The sequence below is a fragment of the Nansenia antarctica genome (assembly GCF_963989245.1).
Source record: "Nansenia antarctica genome assembly, contig: SCAFFOLD_209, whole genome shotgun sequence".
In the NCBI taxonomy this organism is placed as follows: Eukaryota; Metazoa; Chordata; class Actinopteri; order Argentiniformes; family Microstomatidae; genus Nansenia; species Nansenia antarctica.
The window spans coordinates 58386-75885 of record NW_027662977.1 but is presented as its reverse complement, the minus strand read 5'-3'; the positions used below and the strand labels follow the sequence as shown (position 1 = coordinate 75885).

General features: G+C 46.7%; 1 protein-coding gene across 1 annotated transcript in view; it reads right to left on the bottom strand.

Moving 5' to 3' along the window:
* Positions 1 to 8607, bottom strand: part of LOC308175351 (glucocorticoid receptor-like) — a gene marked incomplete at its 5' end in the record, with an annotated part of 60695 nt that extends 52088 nt beyond the window's left edge. Inside the window, 3 exon segments of the mRNA XM_080551030.1 lie at positions 7010 to 7228; positions 7283 to 7998; positions 8365 to 8607. Of these exon segments, the coding sequence (XP_080407156.1) occupies positions 7010 to 7228; positions 7283 to 7998; positions 8365 to 8607 (1178 nt within the window).
* Positions 8608 to 17500: the final 8893 nt, after the last annotated feature.

Sequence of the window (17500 nt, the reverse complement as noted above, 5' to 3'; positions counted from 1 at the left end):
GACAGGAAGCAAAAACCTGGTTGTAGTGTCTGTGTGTGTGTGTGTGTGTGTGTGTGTGTGTGTGTGTCCTGACATGCATGCACTGTAAACTACATTTTGCAAAAACGGCTCGGTTTTCAAACGAGGCTAAACGACATGACTCATGACTCTATTGTATTAAGGCTCGTCAGATATTATCTGATCGTCAAAAAACCCCAAACAAAACAAGCTGTGTCAGTTGACTAAGCGATCTGTCATTGATTTTCAACAACGCGGAAATGTTATGTCACATTTTTCGGAAGGAAAGTCCGTCGATCGTTACATCAGATCCCCATATGCGGACCAAAGCGTTAGCACGTGACACATATCTGATATATCCGTTTTTCCACTGCGCTGTCTGTCTGTATCAGCAGTTTTCCAGCCATCGAACGTTGGGCCACAACAAATCAGCAGGACTAGGGTGCCACAGGCCTTCCAGCAGCGTGTGTCCCAGATACCCAGGCCCATAAATGAACATCCATGGTGACCACTATTAACCCTAACCCTATTGGAGAGTTCTACCAGCTCAGCGGCCTTGCGGTTAAAGTGTCCGCCCTGAGGTTGGGAGGTTGGGAGTTCGATCCCCGGCCGAGTCATATATCAAATTCAAGCACCTTTCAAGACTCAATTCCCTCAAATTCAAGGACCCAACACGGAAGAGTTTGAGACAGAACTAGTTGACGAGCTAAGTAAAACATTTTTTAATATATTTTCTTTTGACAGAGAGAGAGAGAGAGAGAGAGAGGAGGGGGAATTCAAGCACTTTCAATGACCCGTGTCTATTCTCAAAAACTTTTAAGACCTTGATTTATTTTTCTCAAATTCACAAACGTTCAAGGATTTCAAGGACCTGTGGGAACCCTGGTTCATAGTATTCTGAGGCGTGTGTGTGACCACAGAGTCCTCGTCACATGACATGGGATGGTTATAGTATCCGACCATCAAAGGATCAGGTGTGGCATGGTAATTAAAACCCGTAGCCTAACTCATACGGAACGTGAATATGGCCAACACAGGCTTACGGCTCTCACGATAGTGTTGACTGGCACTTAAATTAGCCCAGGCTATATCCGTACACACACACACACACACACACACACACACACACACACACCACACACACCACACACACCACACACACCACACACACACACACACACACACACACCACACACACCACACACACACCACACACACACACACAAACACCCCCCCCCCACACACACCACACACACTCAGATCTTGTAGAGAGGCCCACTTGACCCTAATTCACACTCCTGAGCCGAGCCGAGCTGAGCCCAGATGAGCCTTGCTGGGCTGGTGAGACGCTGGTGAGACACCCCCCCCCCGCCCCCCGCCCTGGCTGCTGAAGTCGTACCGGAGGGGCCGGTGTGAGAGGAGATTATCTGAGCCAGCACGCTGTGGTTCAGGCTGGCCCCCCCCCCCCGGCGTGAGTGAAAGCCCCTGGGTGGAGGATGGTGCTCGCTGACACCGTGGAGGGCGGTGGGCTTGGCGCGGTCCGCTGGTACCATAGGGTGAACGGACCTATCGCTAAGCCCCACCCCCCAAAATAGAAATTGTCCAATCATATCATAACACAGTTTTTTACTATTATTTTTAAATGACTGGACTTTTTAAATAGGCACTACATTTTTATAAACACTGCTATGTCTGTCTGTTTTTATTTTATGTATTAATGTATGTGACCTATGTGTGTTTTTAATGTGGAAATGTATTCTTGAGCTGCACTTCTGCCTGTCAAAGGAGAATTTCTGTCACTGTGTGACAGACAATAAAGCTATCTTGAATCTTGAATATCACAGCAAAAGTCACTACAGGCAGTAAACTCTGCAGGCACAAACAAGTCGCTAATATCTGATGGTGAAAAGCTTCTAGACGGAATATTGTTGTCATCTTTAAAAAAAATAAAATAAAATCTATTACCGTACTTGCTGTGGTAAATCAGAAATTTGAACTCTGTGACTGAAGTCACTGAATGTCATTCAGTCACGGTCGGTCAGTCAGTCATTCAGTCACTGTCAGTGAAGAATTTGAGCGAGTGTTGTTTGTTTGTCTGAGTTTTCAAAGGGGGCCGTGGCTTAGCGATAGGTCTATTCAGGTAATGTGTAACACCTAAGCTCCAGTGTGTATTAGCCTATTTCCTATCCTAACAAAAAGCTAGTCAACAGGAATTTTTACTATATAGGTTTAGTATGGATGTCATGTGACTGTGTGGGTCATGTGGGGGCAGTTGTGGCGCAGGAGGTAGAGCCGGCGTCTAGCGATCGCAAGTTTGGCGGGTTTGGGCAAGTTATCTGCTCCCAATGAGCGGGCCGGTGCCTTGCATGGTAGCTTGCTGCCATCGGTGTGTGAATGTGTGTGTAGAATGGAAGTAAGGCGCTATATAAGTCAGTCCATTTACCATTTATGTGACTGAAATTTAAAAAGTAGGCTAGATAACATAGCCTAGATTGTGTTAAAACAGGAAATAAACACACCGGAGTTTAGGTGTCCCAGATAGGTGCCCGCCTACAAATTCACCCTATATACAAACACTGTAACACGAATTCACCCTATATACAAACACGGTAAGCACCCTTTGGATAAAAGCATCTGCTAAATGGCATAATTATATAGTATATTCCCTGAAACACAGGCCTTCGTTAAGTCAACATTTAACAACGCCCCCCCCCCCCTAGATAATCATGTGGTTTTCTGGCATTAGGCAGAGGCAGGTCCCAGGCAGACACCAGGTCCCAGGCAGACACCGTACACCACAGTAAACACCCGCGGCACGACTAAAAAAGAAACCGCTAAGGAGGCTTGTCCGCTGAGATAAGCAGCCTAGCCTACATTCTTACCCTCCGCTGAGCTTGACCTCTGACCTACACCACACCACCACCACCACCACATTAACCCCTCACCTACACCACAACACACCCCCACCACAACAACAACAACAACAACAACAACAACAAACAGCTACTGCAAATCCAATAAAGAAGAAGAAGAAGAGGAAGAAGAAAAATAAAGCGTTTAACAGCCAGCGCACAATGAAAGATTAGCAGCCAAGCCTCCCACAAACAATTATCTCTCTGTGGAAGGCAATAAACGTGGTCTGAGATTAAAAGTAGCCTAATTAAGTTAAGTTAAATTAACTTTCCTTTTTTTTTTTCATTAAATGTCTGTGACCCACAATTAGGCGGCCTGAATCTAATTAGTTTCAGCGTAATTGCAGTTACGTAACCACACATAGTGAAACTACCCAAGGTTCCCGTGCTGGAATTCCTTTCTTCTTTGCACCTCAGTGACTTTGTTATCTTAGGAGAGAAAACCCAAGTTTAAAAATGCATGGGGCATAGGCAGGGAGGAACGCACATTCATCACAGCAGTGGCCTACATTTTTCACTTCATACATGTCAGGCCCGTTCATTATTAATCTCAGAACACCTCGGAGTCCGACCAACCCGACAGAATCTCTCTGCACAGTGATTCATTTCAGTTTACCATCTCAGCCCCATGTTCATTATGGGATGGGTCCACATTTTTCTCAGAAACGTTCCTGGTTTGGCCCTGACCTTGGCTGGGGTTAGCCCATGACCGTTTTTGGGTTACATATTTTGCTTCCTTAGATGCTAGAGTCGACCCAGACATATTTGGGCCCCCCCCACAGAGCCCCATTCATTCTGGAAATACGGCCCCAAATCACCTTGCGGACACTCAAAACCAACGACCACCACAACCACAACCACAACCCCCTCTGTGAAGGCCTTGTCTGTGTTCACATCACTGAAAGGTCCCTTTACCACACCGTAACCCATGGCAGCGAAAAACACTAACATTGTGTAGCTGCCTAGTTACCTGTTAATAAGGAAAAACCTATCTGACCCCCCCACACATGACAGGTCGAGGTCAGCCCTTCAGTGTGTAAAGCCCTCAGGTTGGCCACTGGTCTGAGTGGTCTGAGATAATGGCCTCCCACAGCTGACCATGAGGGTTACCATAGAAATGCTCTGTGGGAGGACAATGATGCCTCACAGTGTGGGCCTGGGTGAGGGTTTAGGGGGGGGGGGGGGGGGGGGTAGTAAGAGAAGCATCACAAGGTAGTGTCTATAGAGTAGTGTATATAGGTAGTGTCTATAGAGTAGTGTCTATAGAGTAGTGTCTATAGAGTAGTGTCTATAGAGTAGTGTATATAGGTAGTGTCTATAGAGTAGTGTCTATAGAGTAGTGTCTATAGGTAGTGTATATAGAGTAGTGTCTATAGGTAGTGTATATAGAGTAGTGTCTATAGGTAGTGTCTATAGAGTAGTGTATATAGGTAGTGTCTATAGGTAGTGTATATAGAGTAGTGTCTATAGGTAGTGTCTATAGAGTAGTGTCTATAGAGTAGTGGATAGAGTAGTGTGTATAGGTAGTGTCTATAGGTAGTGTATATAGGTAGTGTATATAGGTAGTGTCTATAGAGTAGTGTATATAGAGTAGTGTATATAGAGTAGTGTCTATAGAGTAGTGTATATAGAGTAGTGTATATAGAGTAGTGTCTATAGAGTAGTGTCTATAGAGTAGTGTCTATAGAGTAGTGTATATAGGTAGTGTATAGGTAGTGTCTATAGGTAGTGTATATAGAGTAGTGTATATAGGTAGTGTCTATAGAGTAGTGTCTATAGGTAGTGTATAGGTAGTGTCTATAGGTAGTGTATATAGGTAGTGTATATAGGTAGTGTCTATAGAGTAGTGTCTATAGGTAGTGTATAGGTAGTGTCTATAGGTAGTGTATATAGAGTAGTGTCTATAGGTAGTGTATATAGAGTAGTGTCTATAGGTAGTGTATATAGGTAGTGTCTATAGGTAGTGTCTATAGAGTAGTGTCTATAGGTAGTGTCTATAGGTAGTGTCTATAGGTAGTGTATATAGGTAGTGTCTATAGAGTAGTGTCTATAGGTAGTGTCTATAGAGTAGTGGATAGAGTAGTGTCTATAGAGTAGTGTCTATAGAGTAGTGTCTATAGGTAGTGTATATAGAGTAGTGTATATAGAGTAGTGTCTATAGAGTAGTGTATATAGAGTAGTGTCTATAGAGTAGTGTCTATAGAGTAGTGTCTATAGAGTAGTGTATATAGAGTAGTGTCTATAGAGTAGTGTATATAGGTAGTGTATATAGGTAGTGTATATAGAGTAGTGTATATAGGTAGTGTCTATAGAGTAGTGTCTATAGGTAGTGTATAGGTAGTGTCTATAGAGTAGTGTATATAGGTAGTGTCTATAGAGTAGTGTCTATAGGTAGTGTATAGGTAGTGTCTATAGGTAGTGTTCATTTTAATCTCTGCAGGCCAGCATGTGCAATAGGTTGGGTAAACACAGGCAAGGCTCGGCAGAGAATACACATGTTTGCTCAAGGGCTGAATGACATATTACCTCTTTTAATTCTAGACTCTGCTCTTTTACACAAACGTGTGCGCGCACACACACACACACACACACACACACAATCCTGTCTTACTTCAGTGTAATCGCAGCCACAACCTCATAAACTAAAGCTTCCGACTTCCGGGATGAGTGTGAGCATGAGTGTGAGTGTGTGAGAGTGCCTGTGTATGTGCATGCATGCGTATGTGTGTGTGCTGCACCTGTGTGTGTGTGTGTGTGTGTGTGTGTGTGTGTGTGTGTGTGCTGACTGTGTATGTGCATGTGTGCGGTGCCAGAGTGTGTGTGTGCATGTGTGTGCATGTGTGTGCGTGTGAACAGGGCAGGGTGTCAGCCTGTGAGGGGCCCATGTGGTGGTGCTGAGAGGCTGGAGGAGGTAACAGGAGGAGGTACGTAACACACCAAACAGATCTGCTCTGTACACGTGGCTCTCTCTCTCTCTCTCTCTCTCTCTCTCTCTCTCTCTCTCTCTCTCTCTCTCTCTCTCTCTCTCTCTCTCTCTCTCTCTCTCTCTCTCTCTCTCTCTCTCTCTCTCTCTCTCTCTCTCTCTCTCTCTCCCTCCTCCCTCCCTCACTCTCTCTCTCTCTCTCTCTCTCTCTCCTCCCTCCCTCCTCCCTCCCTCACTCTCTCTCTCCTCCCTCCCTCTCTCCTCCCTCCCTCACTCTCCCTCTCTCTCACACACACACACACACACACACACAGCTTCCTTTCATACAACAAACAGATTTGGTGCATCCTCAGGCCTAATAGATAGATCACCAGCAGCGTGTTGGTCACTGACCACTGAGCTCTGATCTCCCCCGACTAATTGAACGTGACAGCTTGGATTGTGTGCACAATTGCGACGGCTGTTCCTAAATGCTACTACCCTAGTACGCTGTAACCTGCTGTTCCTAAATGCTACTACCCTAGTTCGGTGTAACCCGGTTAACATACTGACTCACAACAGATCAGGAGACGTGGTAAACGGTAAAAGTCCACAAACTAAAGGCTAAAAATAACGTGCACGGATTGGAGTCATCTCAAAAAACCAAAACAAAAATAAAAGGTACTACTACTGTACATTTCAGAAAGGGGGCAGGCATAATAATAAAAATTATTATCTCATCCAACAAAAGCAAAAACTCTCGCATCACCTAGCCTGAACTTATTTCAAACCCCGGCTGGCAAGACACTGAACTCTAAATTGCTCCCAATGAGCCGGGCCGGCGCCTTACATGGCAGCTTGCCTCCATCGGTGTGTGAATGTGTGTGTGAATGGGTGAATGAGAGGTCGTTGTAAAGAGCTTTGGAATAAGGCGCTATATAAGTCAGTCCATTCTGGAGACTTCTCAAGTGACACACAGAACCAGAACATGAACGTAACACACCGTGTGTGTGTGTGTGTGTGTGTGTGTGTTTACACCATTTACCTCACACACACACAGCACACACACACCTAACACACACACACCTAGCACTCACACCTAGTGCACACACACACACCTAGCGCGCACACACACACACACACACACACACACACACACACACACACACACCTAGCACACACACCAAAAGGTTTTTACCTGTTATAGCTGCCGGGGAAGCCCCCCGAGGCAGGGACCACCTCGCCCCCCCGCCCGTCCCCGTAGCCCCCGCCCCCCCGGGGGGTCCCCCAGCCGTTGCCCAGCGGGGGGGCCAGCAGGGGGGGGTAGAGGCCGAAAACGGGCTTCTGGTCGAGCGGCTGCTGCTGCAAGCCCCCCCCCGCGGCGGCGATGGAGGAGGAGGAGGAGGAGTTGATTGCTCTGTAGAGAAAGGAGGAGGTGGAGGAGGAGGAGGAGAGGGAGGTGGGGGGGCACGGCCCTGTGTGGGGGGGGTCCAGGGACAGGCAGTAGCTCCTGAGGCTCTCGCTCTCCTGCTTGATGACGCCCGGGGTGCACAGCTGGATGAAGGAGGAGCTGTCGGGGTCCTTCTCCGTCTTGATGACGGCCATGGGCATCGTCATCGCCATGCCGACGCCACCTCCTCCTCCTCCTCCTCCTCCTGGCTCCAAAAGTTGCCTTTGCAGCTGGTTCTGTTGTTGTTGTTGTTGTTGTTGCCGCTGTTCCGAGGCGGCGGCATTCTCGTTCACATTTGTACAGTTCCCCCCGCCGCCGATGCCGCCGGCGACCACCCCCGCCATGGAGGAGGAGGGGGGAGGCGGCTTGGAGGCGGCTTCCTTCAGCTGTGCCGTGGCGTCCTCCAGGAGGGCGTCGTCCACGGACAGGGAGGACAGGAACGCCGCCTCGTCCACCACGTAGAACTCGTTCAGGTCCGACAGCGAGCCGGGCAGGTCCAGGTCCTGCAGGATGTCCAGGGCGCTGCTCCCCACGTCCCCCCCCAGCAGGCGATGGTCTCCAAGGCCCAGGCCCAGACCCAGACCCAGGCCCAAGCCCAGGTCTAGTTCCAGCTGCTTCTGATGGTGGTGCTGGTGCAGGTGACCCGTCTGGCCCACGAACGGCCCCCCCACCAGGAGGTCCAGACGGTCCTTGTCGCTCAGGTGGAAGTCCACCTGCGTCTCCTCCATCGTCTCCGTCTTCAGGGAGGAGGAGGAGAAGGAGGAGTCGTGGAGGTGGAGGGAGGAGCGGCCCAGGAGGGAGCCGTGGTTCCCCGGGGCGGGGGTGGAGAGGGAGGAGGAGAGGGAGGAGGAGAGGGAGGAGGAGGTGGAGGAGCAGCGGTTTAGGTCGGCGATGCTCTCCTCCAGGAGGGCAAAGTTCTCCCCCAGGTTGTACAGACGGAGCTCCTGTTGCTGCTGTTGTTGTTGTTGTTGTTGTTGTTGTTGTTGTTGTTGTTGTTGTTGTTTCTGCATCAGCAGGGTTTTCTCCATCTCCTTTATCTCCGTCTCCTCCAAGATAACGTGGCTTGTCAGGGGGGGGGCGGCGCCCCCCACCCCAACCCCCACCCCCAGCCCCCCTAGAGTCTTGGAGGCGCTCAGCCCGTTCGGGGCGTCCCTAGGCTGGGTCTGCAGGGTCCTAGAGCCCGGTAGATGCATCCCTGCGCTTGATGAGGACGATGATGATGATGAAGATGTGGTGGGAACGGGAGCGCCCAGAACGTCGCTTCTCTCTGCGCCGCGGTCAGCGAAGGTCAGCCTCTCATCACGGTTATTATTGTTGCTGCTGCGCTTCAGTCCACCCTGATCCATTTCTTGATCCTGCGAGACACACACACAGAGACAGAGACAGAGACAGACACAGACACACACACACAGACACAGACACAGACACAGACACAGACACACACAGACACACAGACACACAGACAGACACACACAAAGACACACAGAGAGAGAGAGAGAGAAAAAGAGAGAGAGAAGTAATTAGGCCTCATGTTTTATAAAAAGGTGCACACTACCACAGCTGCGACACCCCCACCCCCACCATCAACATACTCGCCTCTCTCCTCTCCTGTGTAACTCTGCGTATTGAGATGTTACTGTATTGCTGTGTTCTACTAGTGTGTTCTGTGTTCTACTGCTGTGTTCTGTGGTCTACTGCTGTGTTCTGTGTTCTTTTCTAAGAGGAGAGCTTACGAGTGAGAATGTCAGACTACACCCCCCCCCCCTGTACACAGAAGCCTCGTAAAAAACCAGCCAGATATTGCGAGGAGCAAACAACTGAATTTCACTTGACATAATGTCCTGGGTGTTTTAACGAGGCTGGTGGTATCACTATCAACAGTACACACATGACAGAAACTAGCCTACCTGGAGCACTATCTGACTCACAACACAAGTGTACAACTCAATGACCTGACCTAGTAAAGAATACAGGGCGAAAAAATGCTGTTTGCCTAACAGCCCCAGAGCAGAAACAATCTATTTGATCTAGAATGTGTAGATCATGTGTTACACCTCCATACTGTAAACTGACAAACATACAACGCTGTCACCCTCAGGTCCTCTCAACTGTGGAGGTTGGAAGCCAGCCAAGAGCCAAATCTACACAGTGGCATGCCCAGGCTTAGCCTGTATTTCAGGCACAACTTTCACTAACGTGCGGTACTTATGCTTGGCAAGAGCTCAGACTAATCAAAATGAAAATACTTTGCAGAAAATACATTACTTCTGGACTAACCCTATTTCCAGAATGACATCACTATACGATTATTTATAGTAGTGGTTAGTCTGTGGTTATCACTCATTTATGTTATTCATCTGACTGGACAGAATAAGATAATATCTTGTATTCTAACCAGCCAGACGAATAAGATAAATGTTATGACAGGGAAAAAAAGTTGTTTTCGCCTTATTTTTTCAAATTAAGTGAAACTTCACAAATCAAATAAACGTGGCTATACATTACCAATCATGTTCTTCGACTTTGCTGTGCGCGCTGTATCTAAATGTGAAATCATAACCTTGAAAAATGCACCGTCGAGTAGTTCAAAAACCCTATGCATTATATGGCACTATGCATTATATGGCACTATGCATTACATGGCAGTGGCACAGTCTATAGCCAACGCATAGCAGCCCATAATAAGTCCATATACGTGGTCCGTATCCCAGTCGCACATAGGAGGCTTTTCTTGGAAGAAAAAAAACAACTCACATCCTGATCCTGCAATGAAAAACTACTCCAAACTAAACATAAAAAACGTACAACTCAAAATGGAGCGATCGATAAGAGCAATCTGGCAGGTCCGTGTGACTGTCCACACAGTGTGCGCGGTGCTCTGTGCCAAATGTCCCTGTCTGGAGTCTAACGGAGCTCATAGATAGTATGCAGTGGTGCAACCTGTTGGCTGCTACTGGCAATGACATCTCCAGAGGACTTCAGGGGTGAAACATCGTGAGTTTAGAATGATACGGTTCTATCTCCGTCTAGGGTAGTTCAGAGATATTGAGCGTCAAAGTTTTTACATTCCATTATGTTCTGTGAGATGGAACCTTTGTATTTTATGAATTACTAACTCAAAAATGTCAACATTTTAAAAATAACACCACACAGGCATTAATAAACACCTAATGGATCAGATTATGTAAAAAACTCAATTTGGACAAAAATGGAGATAGAACCTTATAATTCTAACGTCACGACATGGTGGTGGTGGTCGTGGAGACCCCCTGAGCAGTTCCCTAAGCCCCCCAGTTCACTGGAAAGGAGCTTAGGAGGGCGTAGGAAAGCGAAACATGCAAGTCACTGACTTTGTCCCTGCAGTGAACACAGTGGAAGAAGTCTGACCTGAGCGTTAACTTTTGTCTCACACAGACAGACTGCGGTATGGATCACTGTTAGTGTTAAATGCGGCTGTGTGTCACTGTTGACAAGCTCAATCGAGTTCACCCCAAGATACAACAACATCCACCACCGATGCAAGACGCAATTCAATCGCTCCAAACTACAGGGTCATATATATATAGATATGTATATACCTGTTATCAAAAATGGGAGTTTCTCAATCAGACTGCAAAGCAGGACGTCTCCATTCGGTCGGAATCGGGTGGAATAATCTGCTTTTTCAATCCGGCTTCACAACCGCTGTACAGAAATCTTCCAAATGCATATGTAATCCAAATATATGCATAAGAAAGTACAGCATCGCTGGCTGTTCCTCGTATGACGAGGAAATATTTACAGATCCAAATCCATGACCAGGCAGTAGTCCTGTCTGTCTGCAGCTCGCTCGCTTGTGCGTGGCTCTCTGTCCCGATTAAGCAATGACTTTGTGGTTGTGTGCCTCGCTGAATCTGAGTGTAATCTGTATATATGCGCCAAGCATACAACAAAAACTACTAAAATGTGCAGCGAAATGTCTGTTGTTTAGTTAGGGAGCTCTGTACTGTATATCTCAGCTGGTCTGTAGCTGACATGAGCAAACAGGCATACATACGCGATCACAAACATAAACCCCCCAGATTATGAATCGACACGTTTTCCTACGGTGGTCAGTTTTGGCTTTCCTTGACCATAACATAATCATCTATAGCTGGTTAACGAACAGAACCGAGGGGATAGAATATCGCTGGTGGTGCATATAAGCATAATAATCATATATTTATATATACTAGCAGACATGGACTGGGGGGTAAACGCCCCTCTCTCTCTCTCTCTCTCTCTCTCTCTCTCTGGACTGAACTCTGAAATCTGTCCAAAAAACAAAACTAGCTGCGCACCTCCCAGGCTCGCCTGTCTGTCTGTCTGTCTGCCTGTCTGTCTGTCTGCCTGTCTGTCTGTCTGCCTGTCTGTCTGTCTGTCTGTCTGTCTCTCTGTCTGCCTGTCTGTCTCTCTGTCTGCCTGTCTGTCTGTCTCTGTCTGTCTGTATGTCTGCCTCTCTGTCTGTCTGTCTGTCTGCCTGTCTGTCTGTCTGTCTACCCAGGGCAGAGAAACAAAACTATGCTATGCTAATAGTTGAATGTTCTCTATTGAATGATCTATATTGAATGTTCTCTATTGAATGATCTATAGTGAATGTTCTATATTGAATGATCTATATTGAATGATCTATATTGAATGATCTATATTGAATGTTCTCTATTGAATGATCTATAGTGAATGTTCTATATTGAATGATCTATATTGAATGATCTATATTGAATGATCTATATTGAATGATCTATATTGAATGTTCTATATTGAATGATCTATAATTGAATGATCTAGACTGAATGATCTATATTGAATGATCTATATTGAATGATCTATATTGAATGATCTATACTGAATGATCTATATTGAATGATCTATATTGAATGATCTATACTGAATGATCTATACTGAATGATCTATACTGAATGTTCTCTATATTTCCAGTACTAATAGTTAGTTAATAGTTACTAACACTGTCCGTCCCTGCCTGGCTGCTGTCAAAAACGTTACCTCCCCTCCCTCCGTAGCCTATTTGCTGTTATGATAACTGCTGTTGAGTTAAGAAGTTAAGCGATATCAGATATTCAACATGATGATTATTAGTATTAGTTCAACAAAACAATAGTAACCGAACCATGGTTCATGCTCGCTGGCAGCCCAAAGCATAAGTAGTAGTTGTAGGTTGTTTTTCCCTCCCGAGCGGAGGAGTGACAGCTCCCGGACGCCCAGCTGACAGCTCCGTGCTAACAGCAGCTAGCCACCGCGGCTAGCGCAGAGAAGAGAGGGAATGCCTTATCCGTGTTTCTGTTGACACACAAACTTCAAACTTTTGTCCAGAAAAGGTCCAGAAAAGACCCCCAAAAACGTCTGCAGCGAAGCCGGGTAGCTTTCCTTTCTCCCCCCAAAAAACTGTACTTGAACGAACTCGGACGAGTCAAAGACACGAAATGTTGTAAAGTTTGAACCCAAAGCCAAACTGCCAACTGCTCGCCGCGGAGAATCAGAATGTCGCGGCTGCGTTCGTAGACACGCTCTGGGGATTCTGACCGGCACTCGTGGAACGCCTCTCGTCCAATCAGATTACTCGGTCCCTCTATGACCCAATGACGTTGGAGCCAGCCGTGCGCTCCGGCGCTCTCGGAGGGAGTTTACGAACGCACCCCCCTGAGAATGTCAATGGCGCAGCAGCTCAGAGAGAGAGAGGGGCGGAGGGCGAGCTCGTTGACAGCCACTGGCTGGAAATAAACAAGACCCAGAGACAGCTGGATTTGTCTGTTTCCCTCCACCATAAAAAAAAAGCATTAAAAATGCATTAAAATATGCATTAAAATATGCATTAAAATATGCATTAAAATATTAAAATATTAAAAATATTTAAAATATAATATTTTAATATTAAAATATAAAATCCATTAAAATATGCATTTAAAAAAAGACTAGAAATCGACCGAGAAAAGTCTCCACTTCGACGTGAACCGCTTTATTATATTTGATAAATACCACACACACAGTGACTGACGACATTCAAACAGAAATGTAATTGCGAGACTTTGAACGCTAATAGGAGAACGTGAAGGTAATTTTAGTAAAACCTGACATGCGCACAGCGAGGCTTTCAGGGTTTGCTGCCAATCATGTTTTTTTTTTTTTTTTACATGCAAGGGAAAAACAACAGACGTGTCTTATCAGATATGTAACGTCACTAACACATAGTGACATTAAATACAACCTTTAATGTTTTTGTAACTGTCCAGTTGTGACTGGAACATGCCGATAATCCCTTATATTAAAAACCCAAAGCATACAACAGTCACAAAAGTTAACTGCTTTTACTTGAAGTGTGTGTGAGAGAGAGTGAGAGAGAGAGAGAGAGAGAGAGAGAGAGAGAGAGAGAGAGTAATAGGATTATATCTACGTCTGTAACACACATAGGCCTACACAAAATATGAATATATAGAAAAATACTACTCGTATTAATATTTAAAAATGAATAATTCTCACCTGGATCACTTGTCGACAACTTGTTACTGTGATTGGTGATTATTTTGACAGTTTGAATGACTGTATTCAAGGTATGTTATCTTCCGATATCTTTCTTTTAGATAGATTGTTCTATCTTTGTGTTTTAATTGTCTACCTTTGTTTCTATTCATTTCCATATAAAGCCCTTGTTTTGTTTTATTATTTCCTTTTGTTTTAATTAGCTTTCCTGTGAAGCACATTGTATTGTCTTTTGTGTATGAAATGTGCTATACAATTATTGATTGATTGATTGATTGATTGATTGATTGATTAACTGATTGATGTACTTTCCACCAAATCAGGTAAGGAGAGGACTAGAGGGGTGAGGGGAAGAGAGGAGAGGAGAGGAGAGGAGAGGAGAGGAGAGGAGTGGAGAGGAGAGGAGAGGACAGGAGAGGAGAGGAGAGGACAGGAGAGGAGAGGAGAGGAGAGGAGAGGAGAGGAGAGGAGAGGAGAGGAGAGGAGTGGAGAGAGCTGGATGGAGAGGAGAGGAGAGGAGAGGAGAGGACTAGAGGGGAGAGGAGAGGAGAGGAGAGGAGAGGAGAGGAGAGGAGAGGAGAGGAGGGGAGAGGAGAGGTGAGGACTAGAGGGGAGAGGAGAGGAGAGGAGAGTAGAGTTGAGGACTAGAGGGGAGAGGAGAGGAGAGGACGGGAGAGGAGAGGAGAGGAGAGGAGAGGAGGGGAGAGGAGAGGAGAGGAGAGGAGAGGACAGGAGAGGAGAGGAGAGGAGAGGAGAGGAGGGGAGAGGAGAGGAGAGGAGAGGAGGGGAGAGGAGAGGAGAGGAGAGGAGAGGAGGGGAGAGGAGAGGTGAGGACTAGAGGGGAGAGGAGAGGAGAGGAGAGTAGAGTTGAGGACTAGAGGGGAGAGGAGAGGAGAGGAGGGGAGAGGAGAGTAGAGGAGACGGTAGAAAAGGAGTGGAGAGGCGAGGGTGAGGGCCTCCATGCAGATCAGCTGATTAGTGTGTGTCGGGTGTGTGTCGGACATTATGTCTCATTAACACGGAGCATGGCTTTTTTTGGAGGGGGGGGGGGCAGGAGCATGCGCACAGCCCCATGGGGCCGCCAGGAGACGGCCACTCTGTTCTCCCTCCGTGGCAGGGAACATTCTGCTGTTTCACACCCCCCCCCCCCCTCCCCCCTCCCTCTGTCCCCACGGTTACAACAGAGGTACTGGTGGTCGCTGCTTTTTAACACTAGAACAGCCATGTGTGTGTGGGGGGGGGGGGACCCTGTGGACCCTCCCCCCTCCTCCCGCTGTCCCCCCTCCTCCCGCTCTCCCCACGGTCGGTGCTTCTTAACACTAGAACAGCCACGGGGGGGCCCTGTGAGTAAAACATGATTTATATCTTTGCACTCGATCAAATTTCAGGACCCTCCTTGACTTGTCCTAGATATGTGCGTTCTACCACCCGGTATCCTTACATTTTCAAAATCACATCAGGACAAGCTAGTATGAAGCTATTTTGCAGTTTTTCTGTGTAGGAGGCAGGCTTTAATTTGATCTGTTTGCTTCAACAATGGTTGGTTGTAATAATAATAATAACCTTTATTTGTATAGGACTTTTCCTGCAAACGTTGCAGCTCAAAGTGCTTTAATCATTATATAATCATCATTTAATTATTTAGTCATTCAAAGGCAATATTAAAAAGATGGGTTTTTAGTCTTGACTTGAACATATTTGCTGAGGTTGCATCCCTAATGTAAACTGGCAGTGCATTCCACAATCTGGAGCATAAAATGAGAATGCAGCCTCACCAAATCTCTTCTTTTGTACATGTGGTACACAGAGAAAACCAGCGTCAGAAGACCTGAGAGCTCTATTGGGCTGATATGCTAGCAGAAGACCTGAGAGCTCTATTGGGCTGATATGCTAGCAGAAGACCTGAGAGCTCTATTGGGCTGATATGCTAGCAGAAGACCTGAGAGCTCTATTGGGCTGATATGCTAGCAGAAGACCTGAGAGCTCTATGGGGCTGCTATGCTACCAAAAGACCTGAGAGCTCTATTGGGCTGATATGCTAGCAAAAGACCTGAGAGCTCTATTGGGCTGATATGCTAGCAGAAGACCTGAGAGCTCTATTGGGCTGATATGCTAGCAGAAGACCTGAGAGCTCTATTGGGCTGATATGCTAGCAGAAGACCTGAGAGCTCTATTGGGCTGATATGCTAGCAGAAGACCTGAGAGCTCTATGGGGCTGATATGCTAGCAAAAGACCTGAGAGCTCTATTGGGCTGATAGGCTAGCAAAAGACCTGAGAGCTCTATTGGGCTGATATGCTAGCAGAAGACCTGAGAGCTCTATTGGGCTGATATCCTAGCAAAATACCTGAGAGCTCTATCGGGCTGATATGCTAGCAAAAGGTCCTCCAGATATTCTTGTGCTGTGCCAGTTGTAGAGTTGGTTGGTTGTAGCTGAACAGAGCCCTAGACGCTGCCCCTTCACATTAAGCCTGCGTTCGTAAATTCGCTCCGGAAATCTGATCAGCTCCCATGAAAATGCCTCTCATCCAATCAGATTACTCTGGCCCTTTATGACGTTGAACCCAGTGCGCACTCCGGGGCTCTCAGAGTGAATTTCCGAACGCACCCTTTAGGTGTGAGCTCTCCTCGCAGCAGCAGCAGCAGCAGTAGAAGTGGGCCGCCATCTGCTTAAGAGGGAGGGCGTTCCCCCTCGTTCAAAAATGTCAGGAACTCCACTGACCCAAATAATCCAGCCACTCGCATTAAGCAGTCAGCCCAGCGTGCAGCGGCGTGGATGGGGAGAGCTGCTATTTATACAGCGATGATTTATAGCACTTCAACTTATCAGCAGCGACTCTCTCTCTTCCTCTATTCTCTCATTAAAGAATAAACTGCGATGTGGAGGGGAGAGAGAGAGAAGAGAGAGGAAAGGCTCTGAGGCCTCTTCCAGTTCCATTAGACTAGTGAACTGACGTAGTTCTGGTCCAATTTCTAAAACCCAGGGTTTTCTTCCTTTGGTCGTCTTGAAAGATTCATCCCCAGACATAAATAACACCCAACCGTCGACGCGTCCTTGTGATTGGTTAGAGGGTCTGGCTGCATTAAGAGAGAGCGGATGTGGTTAATCAGGCGAGCTCTTACTCAGAGTGAAGCGTACGCACTGACGCCTTCAGGGGTTTAGTAAAAAATAAAGTTTTTGTTGAGATAAGTGAATCATATCGACACGTATGCCGAGTGTCTTCGTTTCCTGAGGACATTTAGGACATGATGTTGCTGAGCAGAAAAGGACGGTGGGCATGTCGTTACATACCATCCCTGTGTGGCCTCTGGACGCTGTCCAACCAGGGGCCGACGTGGGGATAGGGGACAACTGAGCCGGATATCTAGTTGTGTTTGTGACGTTGTTCTACTCCTGTGTTCTGTGTTCTACCACTGTGTTCTACTGCCGTAGATATACCGTTATATCTCCAGGCTCACAGGTGGTTTTAGTCTATGAATGGGTGTAGAGGGGTTTTCTGCATCACTTGAGAGATAAAGAGGAGAGAAGAGGAGCAAACTTTCTTTCTTCTTCTTCTATCACGACGACTGCCGACGGCCCTGAGCTAGATTACTCTTCCTGCTACGACTGGTGAACCAATGATGATTCACTTGCTTAGTCAAATGTATAGATTGTTGTAAGTTGCTTTGGAATAAGGCGTCTGTCTGCTAAATGCCAAAAATGTCAATGTAATGTGAAGGTGACATG